Raw genomic sequence first — 19571 nt, 5'->3', positions numbered from 1 at the left:
ATGTTTTCTGTAAATCGTCAATATTAAATTTTAAATGTCTTTTTAAAACAAAAATTTGGGTTAATAAACATTGCAAGATCTTTATACTTATGTTACATTAGTAGAATTGGACGGCGCGTAAAACGCCCGCCATTATGCCCTTTACTCTGCTTTTAAGACCGATACATTTACGAATCAATATTCTGAATATGTATTTATTTTCCATTACCTCACAAATCCACAGCACCTTGTAAAGCTTGGAAGGTTCAGGTACTTTTTATGTATATGACAGAATATGGTTTAGTAAAGCGGTTTACCTCCTTATCAATTTCAGTTTGGTTTATTTTTGTGCCCGTATATGTTTAACCTAAATTGTGTTGTCTAAAGGGTGAGAGAACGGGTTTACTGCACTACATTGCAGTTCTTCACAGAGACCCTGGAAAGTCTGACCTCACTTTGATCTGGTATAGGTAAGGAGGCTATAACGGTGCACGGCCCTGTGCTCTGATCCAGGAATAGACAGTCTCATTGAGTTTAATCGCCTTATAGCAGCCTTATTACTGTGCGTAATAAGCTCACACACGCTACCATGAGCTCAGGTTTGCAGTGAGACTCAACCATCAGTTGCTACAATTTAGTTGGACACATATTTGCACCAATAACTCAATACACAGAGTGGTGTAATTGATCATTTGGTGTGTGTGTGTGTGTTTTTTTTATTTTTATGAATGCTAGTGTGGCCCATAATTCCTCATTCAAATGGACTGGTGTTCACTCAGTGCGATGACGTCACGGAAGGTCACTGAGGACTTGGATTCGCCTGCCGCTGATGCACCCAGGAGGCGCCGTTTCTTTACAACCGTCAAGTGAGTGCACTACTTTCAATATGAATTTCTGAAAAACTTGAATGAAAGAGACATGCTATTTCTCAGCAATGTACTTTCGTTTGATTTTAAAGGGGTCATATGATGTGATTTCATTTTTTCCTTTCTCTTTGGAGTGTTACAAGCTCTTGGTGCATAAAGAAGATCTGTAAAGTTGCAAAGACTAAAGTCTCAAATCCAAAGAGATATTCTTTATAAAAGTTAAGAGTCAGCCACACCTACCTAAAACGTCTCGTTCTAACATGCCCCCACATGTCTACCTCACTATGTGGGAAGATTTGCTAATGTGTTTTTTGAACTTTAAACCGCATAAACACATTTCATTACACCAAATACACAAAATAATGTTATTTTTAGCAGCACCATATGACCCCTTTAATTGTCACCTGTCTGTTTTCGCAGTAAACCCTGGTGAAAATGTTCCCAACCCCCATAACACCGCTGGCACGGTCGAATCCTTTCCAGGCTCCTCTTTTCTCCATTAAACCAGATCAGCAACAAGAGCCTGCAGATAAAACACAAACTTGCTGCAGCAGCGTAAGAAGTTCTTCTTTATCTCCTGAATTGGAAAGTTGGTTGCGAAAAGTAGTAGGCTTCTGTCCAAAATAGATTATTTTGTAGTTTTTGTATTCTTTGTTTGTACATATTTCAATATTTATTTATTTTTTTCTTTGATTTCTTTTATTTTGTTCTCCTTATGTTTTTATTTTAATTTTTTATTATTTATTATTTTTCTAGTATTTTTAAGTTGCTTTTTTGTTTGTTTGTTTTTGTAGATTTTTGGAAAGGTTGCTGGTGTTGTGACGATGCTCAGTGAAATTCTGCTACTGTATTTAAAGTGCACTCGGACTGTCAGAATGCTCGTCATTCCATTCGTATAGAATGAACGTCCTCCACAAGGATTACACTCAGGGCTAATATACTTGACCTTGTCATTATTGGCTGTTAATTCCTAGACGCTTTTTCTCAAGAAAATATTGCACTTGAACATGAAGGACAAAAGAATAGCTGACCCAAATATCATTTATATACTTCTTTCGCCCTTCTTCCATGGGACACAAAGACATTTTTGTGCTGATTGGTGTCTTCTATCCAATTACAATGAATGAGGACAAAGCATGCAAAATCATCCTGATTTTAGTTCTAATGGTTTGTAAAGAATATGTATATAAAGTTTCCTGCAGTCTTGCCATAGTTTTGTGTTAAACTCAATCTATTCAGGTATTTAGTGTTAACAGCTGCAAACGGTTCATAGTTAGTTGAACTCGACAAAGGCACAATATCTGATTCATGACTAAATCATTCAGAATTTGCGAACTGGATCAGACTCAAATGAACAATTCATTCTCAATTCATACAACGCTACATCTGTTATGAACTCTAATGATTGTGCCATTCAGAACTCCATCTTATTTCACTTCCTTGGACTCCAAACACATTCAATTGGCTTCAACTGACTTAAGCTCAATGTATTTTTCCTGTGAAGACATTTTTCTTTGTGTCTTCTATCCAATTACAATGAATGAGGACAAAGCATGCAAAATCATCCTGATTTTAGTTCTAATGGTTTGTAAAGAATATGTATATAAAGTTTCCTGCAGTCTTGCCATAGTTTTGTGTTAAACTCAATCTATTCAGGTATTTAGTGTTAACAGCTGCAAACGGTTCATAGTTAGTTGAACTCGACAAAGGCACAATATCTGATTCATGACTAAATCATTCAGAATTTGCGAACTGGATCAGACTCAAATGAACAATTCATTCTCAATTCATACAACGCTACATCTGTTATGAACTCTAATGATTGTGCCATTCAGAACTCCATCTTATTTCACTTCCTTGGACTCCAAACACATTCAATTGGCTTCAACTGACTTAAGCTCAATGTATTTTTCCTGTGTTTTATCACACACAGACAGTGTTGATTTTTGTGATGTTAAATATGTGCTTTTGTCCCTCAGATGCAGATGTGAGAATATGGGTCAAATAAATATTACGCCTTCTGCGGTTTCGGTGGGGTTTTGAGCTGTGGTCTCACACACAGCAGTCGTGCCCCTCGACCTCATTAAATGCTGCATACAGGTGTTTGTTTTGCTTCTCTAATGTAACATTAAAACTATATGTGTAAAAACTAAAGAAGTTACCTACTTGTTTTGACTTGAGTTTGTAGCCAGACTTTGGGAAATGCCTGTTTTCTTCCAGGTGAACCCGGTTAAGTACAAGTCCATCTTCAATGGTTTCTCAGTGACCCTGAGAGAGGATGGCTTTAGGGGTCTGGGCAAAGGGTGGGCTCCTACATTCATTGGTTACTCCATGCAAGGCCTTTGCAAGTTCGGTTTCTATGAAGTCTTTAAGGCCCTGTACAATGACATGCTTGGAGAGGTGAGTCTCTACTTTCGAGATACAATGAAGATCTGCAAAGACTGTCCCAGAACACCTATTTTTGCATATTTGTTTATGATCACTGCTGTTGTTTGTTTTGGTCTGGTGAGCAGGAGAATGCTTATTTGTGGAGGACATCAGTGTATCTAGCCGCATCTGCCAGCACTGAATTTTTTCGCCGATATTGCATTGGCTCCTATAGAAGCATGCAAAGTGCGCATCCAGACGCAGCCCGGCTATGCTAACACCCCCATGAGAGTGCGCCCCCAAAATGCATGCTGAGGAGGGGCTAAAAGCGTGAGTAGATACTTAACCCTCTGGTATTTCTCACTTAGGGGTCACACTTACAATCCTCAGAGGTCTAAAGAGACCAAATAAGATTTTTTTTTTTGTTAATTAAATGAATGCTATATTTCGTTTTCAGTAATATTTATTCTTTAATAAGTATTTCATGGTACTAGACCATATTTACCTCTAAATTATACACCATTTATTTCTATATCAAATAATGCTAAACAAATGTAATATTTTTTCCAATTAATACATGAAGTTAAAATTAAGCAAAAGTATTTTCTAAATGTGTATATATAGGGCTATATAGTGTATAAAAAAATATTGTTCTATATATAATTTATACATAGCTCTGTGTATGCCCTATTTGCTTATAAGAGTATTTTCAGATATAATTGTTTGTTTATTAAGTTTTGTGTTTGAATGTGTATATAGGCATTATCAAAGACTGCATCATCGTGGCTGATTTGTACAGTAGATTATGACACAAAAAATTGCTCTGTATTTTCATATTTCCAATTAATTTCCTGACATAATTTTTGCCCAAGAAAATCACAAGTGACCCTTTAACCTGTCTTTTTTAAGTTGTCAAGTGCTACAAAAATCTAATTTCGTACCATTTCAAAATCGAAAAAATTTAAAAATGTAAAATTAAATTTTTCTTGTGCTCTGTGAAATGGCCAAAGACCACTAGAGGGTTAAGGCTGACCAAACTATACCAAATGGTCGTGGACTGCATTACACTCTTAAAAATAAAGGTTAACTTATTTAATCAGTATCAATAGTTATATGAAGGAAATGTAATATTCATTAAACCTTTCCAGGTGCTTGGAAAAACATGTTTTAGATTATTAAAATCTCCACACTAGCAAAAAAATACTCATTTTAAGATTCGTTCACTGTTTTTGGGGGAACCCAAAATTGTCATGGCTGTGAAAAGCCTCTTTTGGACCCTTTATTTTTAAGAGTGTACCCATGAGGCCCTTGAGAGGACTCTGCTGGAGTCTTAATTGTGGGTGTTATTGTCTGTGCAGGTTCTATAAAGGTGTTTATCCCTTGTGGCTGAGGCAGATCCCCTACACCATGATGACGTTTGCCTGTTTCGAGCGAACCGTGGAGACGCTGTACAAGTACATAGTACCAAAACCACGCAGTGAGTGCTCCAAACGTGACGTACCTTTTAGCATGATATGTCTCTGTAAAGAGTGCCGGCTCAAGTTTGCATCGAATGATGTAGATACTTCTAAGCTGTGTTGTATGTCTGTCCTCAGCTGGAGTGTTCTGTGCTGTGGTGTCGCATCCCGCTGACTCTGTGGTGTCCGTACTGAATAAAGAGAAAGGCAGTTCAGCTGTTGAGGTGGTGAAAAGGCTGGGACCCGCAGGTGAGTCACTGCATATGCATATACAGTGGTGTGAAAAAGTGTTGGCCCCCTTCCTGATTTCTTATTTTTTTGCATGTTTGTCACACTTTAATGTTTCAGATCATCAAACTAATTTAAATATTAGTAAAAGATAACACAAGTGAACACAACATGCAGTTTTTAAATGAAGGTTTTTATTATTAAGGGAAAACAAAATCCAAAACTACATGGCCCTGTGTGAAAAAGTGTTTGCCCCTAAACCTAATAACTGGTTGGGCCACCCTTAGCAGCAACAACTGCAATCAAGCGTTTGCGATAACTTGCAATGAGTCTGTTACAGCGCTGTGGAGGAATTTTGGTCCACTCATCTATGCAGAATTGTTGTAATTCAGCCACATTGGAGGGTTTTCGAGCATCTCAATAGGATTCATTTTGTTTTTCTTCAGCCATTCAGAGGTGGACTTGCTGGTGTGTTTTGGATCATTGTCCTCATGCAAAAAAAATAAGAAATCAGGAAAGGGGGCAACATTTTTTCACACCACTGTATATAACACTTAACAGTCAACTGCTGATGATCAAATAACAAAGAAAAAAAACTGAGGGGTTTGTTTTGCCATAATGTCCAGCATATACTGTACACTGTCTTGCTTATCACATGATTACTTACCAAATAAATACATTCATAAACATAAAATACTGATTTGAATTGGAATTATTTTATTACCGTAAGAAGAAAAGACTGGAGTGGCTAGGAGAAAACTGTAATTTATTTTATATTTTAATAACCATTATAAAATAATATTTCACCACAGAATATCACGACTGACCAAGCAAAATCAAGTACATTAAAAGCAATTATTATACTTTGTCACTTTAGATATTTGTCGGTGAAATATGTTTTTCTGTCGTCATTCCGGTCACATTAGTAGCGGGTCAATAGGAGCTCTGTTCCAAGAAAACATTCAATTTGTGGATGATTTCAACTGAAAAACGTTTGTTATTTGCCTGATCTTTATTTTATGACAAACAATATTAAATAAGCAACTTTTAGACTATTTCATATCATATACATATTTAAACATTATCTTGTTAAATTAAAAAAACGATACAGATGTAAACTGTAGCATTTGCGATTTATGTCAAAAGACTTCCCTGTGGTAGATTGATTGATTGATTCATGTTTAGCAAAATGTACTTGATTTTATAATTAAACATTGAGATATATATTTTAAAAAATAAGTAAAACATTATTCTGAATCAATTTTGCCCTCAAAAAAACAGAAAGCTGTTCAGATTGTTTAGGCATGTATCTCAAGCATGTCTTTGTATAATATTGTTAATTCCCCCATCAAATTGATTGATTGATTGATTGATTTTATTTGTTAAAATACATGGTTGGTTATTGTTATTATATTGCTCATAAAAAAAACTTTAGACCTTGAAGCACCATTTCACTGAGGTTGCAGAGGGATGTAATACTCTTTATTACCAAAAGAGGATGCTGTTGTTCCTGGATTTATTCTCATTAGATCAGCTCAGTATCATAGGGATCTCATTAGAAATTCAAAATGACCCATTCATTTTGCTCTTTTATCTCGGATGATTAATTATTGGCATGTTTAAGTGTCATGAGATCTAAGGGGTAGATTAGCACTGCTTAGTAACAGGTCTATATGTGTGTAATGTATGTTCATATGAGCAACACTGTTCAGATTGTTTAGGCATGTATCTCAAGCATGTCTTTGTATAATATTGTTAATTCCCCCATCAAATTGATTGATTGATTGATTGATTGATTTTATTTGTTAAAATACATGGTTATTGTTATTATATTGCTCATAAAAAAAACTTTAGACCTTGAAGCACCATTTCACTGAGGTTGCAGAGGGATGTAATACTCTTTATTACCAAAAGAGGATGCTGTTGTTCCTGGATTTATTCTCATTAGATCAGCTCAGTATCATAGGGATCTCATTAGAAATTCAAAATGACCCATTCATTTTGCTCTTTTATCTCGGATGATTAATTATTGGCATGTTTAAGTGTCATGAGATCTAAGGGGTAGATTAGCACTGCTTAGTAACAGGTCTATATGTGTGTAATGTATGTTCATATGAGCAACGTTTTTCCCACAGGTGTGTGGAAGGGTCTTTTTGCTCGAATCATTATGATTGGCACACTGACCGCTCTACAGTGTTTCATCTACAACTCCGTGAAGGTGTACTTCCATCTGCCCCGTCCACCACCCCCTGAGATGCCGAGTCCCTTAAGAGGAAGATGGGTCTCCTGGACTACTGGACTCCTTTCTTATCAACAGTATCCTGAATAACTAAAGGCACAGATTTTTCCACATTCACCACTTGCAATAAACCCCACAGTCGCTGGAGTGTTTATCATTGATGAAAGCACTATTGAATGATCACTAGATTCTCCCAGTGTCACTGTATGTCTGTATGAATATTAGTAGAGTAAAATCAATCACACACTAAACATCTGTTGATTTTTATGTGACTCCTGTGTGTTTTGTCAAACTGTTTTGCTCTCAATATGTAACTAAAACCACAAAGACTATTGTATCAATCTTCTGGAAATAGAATTTTGAAAATTGTAAAAGTGTTTTGTCATTACAGTATGTGTAGAATTATAAAATGTTTCTATAATTATGCACATATTTTAGATATGGTTTAAATATATAGGCTTATTTTTATACAATATAACAGGATTTAAGTGTTTAAAAAGTTTTTGTTAATTGAAATAAAGCTGAAGTAAAATAATGTTAGATGAAAAACTTAAAACTAAAAAATGAAAGCATCTACCTGAAATAAAATACTAGTTTAAGCTGAAATATTAGAATTACTGAAACTAAATAAAAACTTGGGCTAAATAGAAATATTAAAAAATACTAATAAAAACAACAAAAGCATATAAAAATGCACTAAAACTGAACATGAAAACTAGAATATAAATGATTATTATATTATAAAAGCTAATTCAAAACATTAATAAACACTATAATAGTATATACATAATGCAAATGCCAAGATCAATTAAATAAAACTATAATTAAAAATCATAAAATTAGAGTGAAATAAAACAATTACACAATCTTTAAAAAATATGAAATGTTAATTTTTTAAAAATCTAATTACATGAGAAGCTGTTATGACATTCATATTTTCTGAAAGGGTTAGCATTACGTCAAGTAAACATTTGAGGTCATTCTGGTTCTGCTAACAAAGGACAAACAAGATGGAAACTCCCGAATACACTTTTAATTAGTTTCATTTATGAATGTTTTCTAGCATTTTCCACTAGTCACATTCAGAGATGTGGTATCCACAATGTCTCGATAGCTTTGAGTGGCCTGTAGGACTGATGAACAGATCCCGTCTCATTGTGAGGTCACAATGCCCTCGCGTTCTCTCTCCTCTTCTATTCTCATCAGCTTGATGTAAGCAACAGGAAAATAGTGACCCATGACCTCAATACAGCTCTCAAAGAGAGATCCTATCAGAGGAACGCCAAGCAGAGAGGTTCGCAGAGTGTGTCTACATTTGGGACTTCTTTGTGAGAGTGTATGAGTTTTTGAGAGGGAGGGATGGGGATAGTCTGTGTTTGTGTGCTCTATTGTTGTCATTATATCCCATTTGGTTTGTCTTGTTAATGTGGTTTGCAGTTGCAGAGCCATGACGTTGAATTCTGAGAAATGAATGCTCTCTGATTTGCTTCCTAGGCCGCTGATGCTGAGGGTCAAAGGTCACGGGGTTCCGAGTTGCATTTCCCTGTAACCTTTTCGCCACAAATGCATTCACACTGTAATGGCTCCACATGCACCTTCACCTCCCTAGTGAGTAATGCAGCATCAAGCCATCAGAAGTGTGTTAAAAGCACATGATTTCACTGTGCTTTTGGTATATAAATCATACAAACTAGAATGAATAAATGAATCAAAACCCACATGAATGCAAAACACTGCTAGTCCAGCTGGCTATCTTTAGTGAACACATGTGCATAGAGGGTTCAAGCAGCTGTTTGTGAAACTCATGTGATCACGAGCAATGAAATTACACCAGTTAGATTTGAGTTTGTCATAGTTTGAAAAACTGAAAAGCAGCAGCATTTGGATGAAACGTTTAATTAGGCTTATATAAACAAAATAATATAAAAATGTCTACTATATACACGTATAAATAGCTTTATATTTGACAAAATAATGATTTGGTACTGTTTGTATACATTTATGGTAACACTTCACAATAAGGTTCCGTTTTTCAACTATATTTAATGTATTAACTAACATTGAGCAGTTCATTTGTTACCATATTTATTAATTGTTGTTAATGTTAGTTTATTAAAAAATACAACTGTTCATTGTTAGTCCATGTTAGCTCATGTCCATTACATGGGTAACATTGATAGATACAATGTTTAATTTTATAATAATATACTAGTAAATGTACCAGGTAACCAGGTAATAAATGGAACTTTACTGTAAAGTGTTACCACATTTATAATACTTTGTAAGGCAATAAAGGCAGAACATTTAGGCCAAAAGAAGCAATCAAAACTTGAACAGCTTCACCAGCAAACACCATCCTCTATGTATTTGTGCATGTGAGTGTGAGCTAATGTGTCTGTCTCTCTATTGTCACAACCCTTGTCTCATAAAGGTCAGTTTGAAATAGTATGCAGTCCTCTCGCCGGATCACATGGGTTCATTAATAACCAAAGGATTGGCAGCCGCTGTGATATTCCATGAGAGGGATTGAAGAGCCTAGGCACTGGAAAATTAATTACAGGTCTTATTAGTTTAATGAAGAAGAATGTATATATACATTCTTCAACCTATATAAAACTTATATATCAATGTTTCATTGTTGCCAACTCATAGTCAAGACCTTGCTATGGAAGAAATCCTATACATTTCTCATGTTCCAGCTGCCCTCATTACCCAAAGAAAAATCTCTCTCTCTCTCTCTCTCTCTCTCTCTCTCTCTCTCTACTAATAAGCAGGCCAGAGATTGGCTACTGTTTTAATGGGTGGTGGGAATAAATGAGGTGAATTATAGCAATGAGGGACAAACCCATGATGTATACAGTTATTGCACTGTTTAGACACTAAATACATTTATCAGCAATGGCAATAGATAAATATTTTACTTAAAATTTCTCATCTAGCATCTGATAACTAATTTCAGTGAGATGACAGGTTGTATTTGTACTTCGGTATTTATAAAATGCCATTTTTAGACTACAAAAATCAAAATCTAGCAGGATTGACACAATTTAGATAAACATCATGTGAGTCAAGCGTTCTTTGACAGCTTGATTGCCTTAAAGGCACACGAAAACACACGAATATTCCGTTTTTATTTACTCACCCTTATGTCATTCCAAACTGTAGGACTTACTTCATTCTGTGGAACACAAGATGTACATTTTCGAGAAATCACTCATTTTTTGTAAAACAAGTTTGGAACAACATGAGGGAGAGTAAATAGTAGAATCTTAAATGTCCTTGCTTTTATAGTGGCACTGTTGTAGTGGCTGCCAGGATGGCAAGACCTAGGGGGCACAAACGGTTATGTAATACACACAGCCTATTACACAATCTTTCCACAAAACCCAGCACTAACTAGACAGCAAGGTGTCCCATAATGCCCCCAAAACACACACAGCTCCTCGTCTTCTCTCTTGCTCTTATTTCTCCATTTATTATATTTCAACTATTTTTTACCCTTGTTTAATGTATACACATGTTCCTCCTTTTAAGCAAATTATGGCAATGCCCTTAATGCTGCTCAAATGTCACTGACTGATGAATGCTGTTATTGGACAAGCCAGTGGGAGGCACAGGAGCCTCATTGGTCCCCATATTTAGGAGTTAAGAAAGTATTGTTTGATCATGAGTAGGCAAATGGCTGCGTTGCTGAGTTGCCATAGCACAAACATTGATTCTATCTATTTATCTATCTATCTATCTGGCTCCAAAATGAAATAAAGTTATTTGACACTTATTTTATCATGCTGTTTTTGAGTTTTCAAAATTAGAGCATGTTTTGTCTTATTTCAACCTTTGGTTTCTCATGATAGGCCTATGTCCACTTTACATAAAGTAGGCACACATTTTTTTAATGTTTGAGTTACCACAAGTTTCACTTATTTTGTTGCAGGCATCTGGATGTGTTTACCAGGCAGCTCAAAACCTTTGCAGGTCATGGTTGCATAACACACATAACCCAGCCATGCAGTTCCAGCGACTCCATAGGGCACCCAACATTACACATAATCAAATGAAAGCTCAATGCAATGTTTTCATTGTAACATTTAACTGTGCATTATGCTGACTGGAATACGACTCTAATATGTGGAATATATTGCATTAATACAGATGTCATTAAGGTGCAAGGTCAGTGAAGAGGAAGTATTTTTATGATGGCAATGAAATCCTTGACATAACTCTCCAAGGGGAAAGTGGGCCGGTCTGTCGTTCTCATATTCCTCATATGAGTAAGGGCATCGCATGCACTTGTATAAGTAGGTCTTACGCTCTCTGCGTAGCGCCGCGCGCTCAAATCCTGCTCCTCCGCGAGTCACGCGCTCACGCTCGCTCTCACCGATGCTCAGCGGCTCTCACTGTCCTTCCTGCAGTTAAGGATACTTATTTAACATTCCTGCAACAAATGTAGGTATATGGTTTGAATGGCTGTTTTATTGTTTCGCATATGCCTCATCTAAATAAATTCTCTCGATTAGCATTGTGTTAAACGAGCGCGGTTTAGTGATGATTGCAACGTTTCCGTGCAATCTCGAGATTTAACGTATTTAGTTGCATTAAACGTTAAGTAACAATCGTATTTCCATTCTAAATTGTTAGATGAGCAGCCAAGGACGCATGTGCGCTGCATGCATGAACATGGAGGAATCCAGTGCACGCTGAAATTGAATTTGGCCTCGTTTAGGAAGAGCTGATGGAGGGAGGCCGAACTGCGAATGTATGATTAACTCGAGTCGCTTAAGAAGAGCAGATCGATTACCATCATGATTGTACAATTTACTGTTTGTTTTCAAACGCAATCGCTGCATCTGAATCGCCAAGGACGTCATAAGGACGGTTGCGTCATAATAGGGTTTATGAGCGCCAAATGCACTTTTAATATTTAATTTTTCTGTTTTTAGAACCGTGCTAATTTCTGTTGTGTGCACAATGGCAACAAGCTATGTATAATTGCTATTGTATATAAAAGGAGTAAATATTTAATCTAATAGACAGTTTTTTTCTTTTTTATTTTCATATGAAGTTATTTTTTTCTTATTGTTATCAAATATTTAAATGCTTTTAATATTTAATACACAGCACAATAGTTTAATTATAACACAACAAATGTTTACATATAATTTAGTTGTGTTATAATTACATTATATCAGCTCAACGATATCAGCTCATGATAGGCTCTCCATTCATTCATTAGTGAGTTATGTTAATTAGCAGCAGCGATCCAAGATAAGGTTTGGAGATAAAAGCGCGACCGTTAAGCTGTAACTGTCTTATGACCAGGGAGAACTGCACTCAGACATTTTATGGTGGCAATATCTAACATTTTTTAGATAAAATATCTAACGTCTAACATAATCCTCATGATCCCATCGTGAACTGTGTGTGTGTCAGGTTTTGCATGCTTATAAGCCACTGTGTCTGGTGGTGTCTTAACTAGGTTTGTCTAGTTAACTAATAAACTTGATTGGATGGAATTCTAAGAGTCTAAACATAAATTGTTATTTGCATAAGGCATCTAGAAGTCTCTTAGATGCAGGAAATGATTAATTACAGTGAGTTTTTATCAGTAATAAATTGTTTTTTTCTCTTGGACATTGACTAACACGAACACACATTGCCTAAATAAACTTGTGTGTGTAGAAACACTCCTCGAGTTTGTCAAGATTTAGCAAAGGGGGCAGAGTGACCTGACTCCAGTGGCTAATTATATTACTGAGTGGGCCTCTGCTTGCAACTCGGGATATGGGTAATTTGCTCAGTATGGAGTAATGGTTTACGCAATAAGGGTGACCATGTTACCTTGACCCAGCTTTGGTGCCTGACCATGTCGAGTTTAACATAATTTTTTATACAGTTAACGTTTACCCCATGGATTGATGTCATTTTCTTTCATCTTTTCTATTATTCATCATATGCTCCTAATAGTTTGCATTGTGAACATGATCTGCCCCGTTCTTCCAGCGGGATCATGGCCTCAGTAATGCAGAAGCTGATCACCCCTCTGGCCAGCGGCCCCGCTGAGCCCCCCAGGAACAAAGTCACAATTGTTGGTGTGGGGCAGGTGGGCATGGCATGTGCCGTCAGCATCCTGCTCAGGGTAAGAGACCCTCATCTTTATCACCAAAGTGTTATTTTTAGCTTCTATAGTATTGAAATAAAGGTGTGGTCACATTTACCATTGTTGGCAAAATCCAGTCATTGCAATAGGAATCCATGTGATTGGGCGTTTCACTTGAGGGCAAAAACGTTCCCCATGCAGATTCAAGTTAGTCATGCGAATACTCCGCCTTCACCTGTGACCACACCTTTATACTAAAATTGTGTCAGGTATTTCAAGTAATAATGTTTCATATTGTCTTGTAGGAGCTTGCAGATGAATTGGCTTTGGTTGATGTTGTGGAGGATAGACTGAAGGGGGAGATGTTGGATCTGCAACATGGCAGCCTTTTCCTCAAGACCCCTAAGATTGTGGCTGATAAGGGTGGGATGCACTTTTTTTATTGCATGGGACTGACTCTTTAAAAATCACATTATTTTATCAGATTAAGTATATTAATATACTAAGACCAGATTTCTCCTGTGAAAATTCACAGAACAGTGGTAAATGCGGATTGTGCTTTCATGCTAGTTTATTATTTATTCAGTGCAGGTATACAAAGTTTCGAGTGGCAGTGTATGTTTATTATGATTTTTATTTGGCCGACAGACTACTCTGTGACCGCTAACTCTCGTTTCGTGGTGGTGACGGCCGGAGTGCGTCAGCAGGAGGGTGAGAGCAGATTGAACCTGGTGCAGAGGAACGTCAACATTTTCAAACACATCATCCCTCAGATTGTCAAATACAGTCCTGACTGCACTCTCATCGTGGTGTCCAATCCAGGTGAGCAAACACACTCTCACAACATGCTTAATTTTGACATTAATTGCTTAGTTTTGAAGTACCGCACCACAACCAGTGTGAATAAATTAAATTATCCAAACAAATGCAGCAAATTAATTAAAATAATATTTTAAAAATAAAATTTGTTCATTTCTAGAAATTTTTCCTAGTTATTGGCTAATAATATCTCGGCCAAAAATATATTGTGCAGCTTCTAATGAGACTTAAAACAAAACAAAAAACGAAATGGCATTTTAAATCTGTGTCCATTTCAGGTTCCTGTAGTGTATTAATAGTAACTGTGGTTGTCTCTGTGTTCATACAGTGGATGTTTTGACCTACGTGACCTGGAAGCTGAGCGGCCTGCCAAAGCATCGTGTCATCGGCAGTGGGACCAACCTGGACTCTGCTCGCTTCCGCTACATCATGGCCGAGAAACTGGGCATCCACTCCAGCAGCTTCAACGGCTATATCCTGGGAGAGCACGGAGACTCCAGCGGTGAGAGAGGAAGCTGAATGAAGAGGAAAATATGAGATAAAATGGGTGTGGGGAGAGGAGAAAGTGCTAGTAGAACGAATATTAAAATGGATGAATGTGAACTGCTGCATGATGTGACACGGTTTCAGTCGTTGACAGCATATTTGATTTCTAAAAGTGCTATTTTTGTGTTTGACAGTGCCTGTGTGGAGCGGAGCAAATGTTGCTGGAGTCAGCCTGCAGAAACTCAACCCTGACATTGGCACAGATAAAGACAGCGAGAACTGGAAGGAAGCTCACAAGATGGTTGTGGACAGGTAAGTCACAATCCTATGTCATAGGCTCTGTTATCTGACTGTTTGGAAATTAGGAATATAGGCCTGGTTTCACAGACAGGGCTTAGACTAAACCAGGATTAGGCCATAGTTCAATTAGTACATTTAAGTAATTTTTATAAGCATGCTTAGAAAAAAAACTTTACTGATGTGCTTTTTGAGACCAAACAAAGGCTAGGGTTGCAAAGGGGTGGAAAATTTCTGGTAAATTTCCAGAAATTTTCCAAAAAATCCTTGGAATATTCCAAAAAATCCTGGAACGTTTCCAAAATTTTGGGATTATTTCAGAAATTTACTGGAAATTTTCCACCTTTTTGCAACCCTAACAAAGGCACTGATATATTTTAAGATCAGTCAGTGCAAGTTTCTTTCAGTTGAAACAGCTCTGACTTAAAGGTGCAATAGGAGATCTTGGAAAATGCTATTTAGTCTAGGACTAGGCTTAAAGCTGGGGGATAGATTAATCAATTTTAGTTAGCCACAGTGCTGTTGAGAAGGTGAATTAAAAATAATTTTCAGACAGAATTTTAATGTTCAAACCCATATGCTATTATTTTTTTTTATTAGAACACAAAAGGAGGTTTTGTAATTTTTTACCCAAAACGGTTCAAAGTGAACATCTCCAAAAAGTAGCTAAGCTACGCTCACTTTCTAATAGGTACTACTTTTAGTTTTAATTTACGTTGCAGCCATTAAAATGTTTGTTCTATGTAGTATGAATAATATTTGGACATGCTACCATGTTGTCACTATCACGTGACCTACCAGCGTCAGTTGTGTCGCTTCACTATTATTCACAAATCCTCTCCTGTGGCCATATGAGATAGTTAAAGGTCCCCTGAAGTGCCTTGAAACACGCAGCATTATTCTATGTGGTGACGTAATTTCAACTGAAACAGGAAGACAGGGTGGGACATATCGAGCAGCCCCCTTTTTAAATTGGCCAATAGCATTGTTTATATCTGCACGGGTCAGAGCCGTTGATGGATTACCCCCTAGATTCAATATGAAACTCTTAGTAAAACAAAATAGTGATCATAATCATGCTGAGGCTGTGTAGTTTTAAAAGTGTTTAATATATGCCGACTCGCGCATATGATCCGCTCCGTGCGATCGCATCTCTGGACCGGAGACAAAGTCCGGATCAGACTATTTATAGTGTAGGGGGCGGGCGCTTCGGCTTCTAGAAAGCATTTGATTGGTCAGAAGATTTGATGAGAAAATCGTTGCGCTGTTTTGGAGGAAGTGACGAACTAAAAGCTTTGAATGCTTATATCTTCTAAATGTGAATTTTGTCACCGTTTTGGAGCACACTGCCTTATAGATAACCTTAAGACTAACATATTGATACTAACACCCAAAAACTTTCATTTTGATTTCATGGGGACTTTAAGTATTAATCAGATGCGCACTTAAGAATTTCCATCTCTTCCAGCCAGGTGCTATTCGCCTACTTGTATTCTAAATAATAAATTCAGATGTATTACTTGTCTCAAATATGTTTTTTTTTTTTTTTTTTTGCTTTGCTTATGTAGTAGGGATATTTGGACGCTGAGCTTGTAATCCGAATTCTCCTTTTGTGTTCAACAACAAAGAAACGGCAGCTGCAAGGATTGGAAAAGCATGACGTAATATAGGCGTAAATAATGATGTAAAGCAAATATCTATTGTTAATTAGTTACTGCTATCTTCTCTTAGTGCTTATGAAGTGATCAGGCTGAAGGGTTACACTAACTGGGCCATCGGCCTCAGTGTGGCCGACCTGACCGAGACCCTGGTGAAGAACCTGAACAGGGTCCACCCTGTCTCCACCATGGTGAAGGTGAGAGGAGTTTCCACTCAGTTTAACATCATGGTAGAGATGTTCTCCTCCATATCACAGAACTGCACCGAATGAATGAATCGGGAGCCTTTTGTTATTGTTATTAGTGATCACTTAAGTTTCCTAATGTATGGTCTGTAGGGCATGTATGGTATCGGCGAGGAGGTGTACCTCAGCCTGCCCTGTGTGCTGAACAGCAGCGGAGTGGGCAGCGTTATCAACATGACCCTGACCGATGAAGAAATCGCTCAGCTGAAGAAGAGCGCCGACACTCTGTGGGGTATCCAGAAAGACCTGAAGGACCTGTAGATCAAGCGCTGGACAACATGCACTCCTTTCCTTAACTCTGTTCACACTCCCTTAGTATCTTTACACACTCTCTAACTCTGTCGGTCCTTTCTTCTCACTTGCTTTTGGACACGGTTGCTTTGAAGTATTTTTTTATTTTTATTTTGGTGGTTAATGTAGGCATAATAATCCAAAATGTAGAATTTTTCCTCTAAAGAGAATGATCAAAGGGAAACATCTTTGGTTCTTCACATTTACACTCGTTAACCTAGTCTGTGTGGGCAATAAAGAAAGAACCAACACCTCTCTTGTCTAGACATAATTTGGTGAGATCATTAGGGAACCTTCTTGGGTCTTTCTGTTTAAGTCAAGAGGAGAAGGGACTGAAGTGAGATAGATACAAATATATTCATTCTTCTGAATCATGTTGTAAGTGTTGGTCATGTGAGTGTGTATACGATAAAGTTAATAAATTAACCTGTTCAAATCTGTCTGTTGGCTGTTTTTGTGGTCTCCGAGTATTAATATAAATAGTTTGTACCATTCTTTGGTAAGAACGTTTATTTTTACAATTTTTACTGGATTTTCAACAATAAGTGCAAATTATACAATAATGATTTTTAAAATACATTTTTATCTCGCGTAATTTTTTTTTTTAATTGTGTATATATATATATAAGTGAAAATTAGAGTATTTTTGTCAATGAAATGAACAAAAGTGATGCATCTAAAGTTGTTTCTGAAATGTTTGAAACGCATTATTAAAAAGAATATACACCGGTATGTAAACATGATTCTTTTAAGACACTCTCAAACTTTTTGTATTAATTGAGTGTCAACTTTAAAACCTTAATTCAACCCCTCCCTCTAAATTCACACCCTGTCAACAATCATAAATGCATATGATTTACTTAAAGCCATCAAACAATATAAAACGTTTATTGCACAAATACAATAACTCAGTGAAACAAGTGCGCCATAAAATTTCATGATTGTGAAATAAAAAAAGCATATTAACAGGCAAAGCGTGCCTGAAATAATTACCCCCAGTTTTCAACCAAGCAAACCGCCTCCTTCCATCTGATAGAAGAGTGATTTTCAAGAAGTTTCTAATGGTTTTCTCAGGTAAAGCATCATTGGCAGCAGGTGCTTGTGTTTGGGTCTGTCAGTGTTAGTAGTCGCTTCATTTCGCTTCCCAAAGCGCAGCCCAAACGGGTTGTAGTTGAATTTACTGCGTGTTAATCGATGTTTGCAGGAGATATGACTCGAATCGTCTTTTTCTTGAAAGAAAAAGCAAAGGCTTGCGTCGTCCGGAGTGCTGGGCTCGTCAAACTGCCTCCGCTCCATGGAGAGATGGTGCTGCTTGGAGTCTGGAAAGTAAGATATCATTTTCAGTGCATTTTCTAACAAGCTTTCATTTGATTTATTTTCCATGTATTTTGATTACCTGGAATGGGCTCAGATGTATCCATGTCAGTGAATGGTGCTCTCAAAGCTGTGGACTGACAGATCATTGCAGACATGAAGAGAATCAGTGCCTTGATTTTCATACTGCTGAATTGTAAAGCTTATGGAGCACAGCTGAGCTTTTCTCTCTTCAGTGAACAAACCCATGCTCTGCTGTCCTCCTTCAATATAAAGCTTTGCTGGTGACATCCTCTGACCTTATTTTACATGTATGACTGTCTGTGGCAAATAGGACCTCCCTGTAGCCTCATCCAGCATTTTAACTCTTAAAATGTAAGCTTTTTTTCTTGGAAATCCTGTGGTAAATTGTACACTGAAATCCACTGCGATTATTCAAATAGCTGCTGAAGTTCTGCTGCAAAACCCACCAAAAGCACATTATGTGTGGTCTTATACACATCACACATTTTAATCTGAGTTTTCTCTGATTCGGTGCCAGGGAAAACATGATATGAAAGTAAAATAAGGGCTTGTAGCAGGAAAACATGCATTAAGCCACTATAATGGTGTACAATCATGGTTATTTTCAGTGCCTTGTGGAAAAATATAGTTCACTTTCATTGTCATCTTGCCATGGTAATAAGATCACGCCTGGATGTCATAACAACAAGAAAATATTCCTGGCATAATGTGACAACACATTATCTTACATGGCGTGAGTATGAATTATGCAAAAGTGCAATGGTTTGTGATGGTGCACTGATAAGAGCTTTTTAGCCTCAGCCTTCAAGTTTTTTTTTGTGATGCTGCTAATGTCCTGAATGTAAATACATCTAAATTATTAAATGTGGAAATATGTAATTTTGTGAAAATATATAATCTATCCATCCATCATCTATCTGTCTATCTATCTATCTATCTATCTATCTATCTATCTATCTATCTATCTATCTATATTTATGATACATGCTAGCTGAGATTAACCTTTGCCAGACAGATATGCAGGCCATTTTATTACATAAATATTATAGTTAATATTTGAATTTACAGCAAAAGAAATGTTAATTTTCCTATTGGGTTGTGTGCCATATTATGTAACTTTATAAACTATATACATTTTATATATTATAAATCTAAAGTGTGTGTGTGTGTGTGTGTTTGTTTGTGCTACATTGTGGAGACCAAA

At 36.8% G+C, this 19571-nt stretch overlaps 1 protein-coding gene, 1 long non-coding RNA gene and 1 pseudogene across 2 annotated transcripts; all 3 read left to right on the top strand.

Moving 5' to 3' along the window:
* Window positions 1-575: 575 nt before the first annotated feature.
* LOC107590007 (uncharacterized) lies at window positions 576-2325 on the top strand. The gene is made up of 3 exons (XR_001609731.1): window positions 576-845; window positions 1266-1400; window positions 1640-2325. It is a non-coding gene; the product is annotated as an uncharacterized lncRNA (long non-coding RNA).
* Window positions 2326-2398: 73 nt separating this feature from the next.
* LOC107590903 (phosphate carrier protein, mitochondrial-like) lies at window positions 2399-7455 on the top strand (annotated as a pseudogene).
* Window positions 7456-11388: 3933 nt separating this feature from the next.
* On the top strand, window positions 11389-17175 carry LOC107589975 (L-lactate dehydrogenase B-A chain-like). Its single transcript, XM_016278570.1, has 8 exons — window positions 11389-11582; window positions 13137-13272; window positions 13539-13656; window positions 13882-14055; window positions 14381-14554; window positions 14733-14850; window positions 16567-16690; window positions 16832-17175. Exons 1-8 carry the CDS (start codon window positions 11404-11406, stop codon window positions 16997-16999), a joined length of 1191 nt encoding a protein of 396 aa, XP_016134056.1. The 5' UTR covers window positions 11389-11403; the 3' UTR covers window positions 17000-17175.
* The last annotated feature ends 2396 nt before the right edge of the window (window positions 17176-19571 follow it).

This window comes from Sinocyclocheilus grahami, unplaced genomic scaffold (genome assembly GCF_001515645.1).
Source record: "Sinocyclocheilus grahami isolate Dianchi unplaced genomic scaffold, SAMN03320097.WGS_v1.1 scaffold8.1, whole genome shotgun sequence".
Classification (NCBI taxonomy): Eukaryota; Metazoa; Chordata; class Actinopteri; order Cypriniformes; family Cyprinidae; genus Sinocyclocheilus; species Sinocyclocheilus grahami.
Note: the sequence above shows the minus strand (reverse complement) of the source record. Positions and strands in the feature narration are given on the sequence as shown.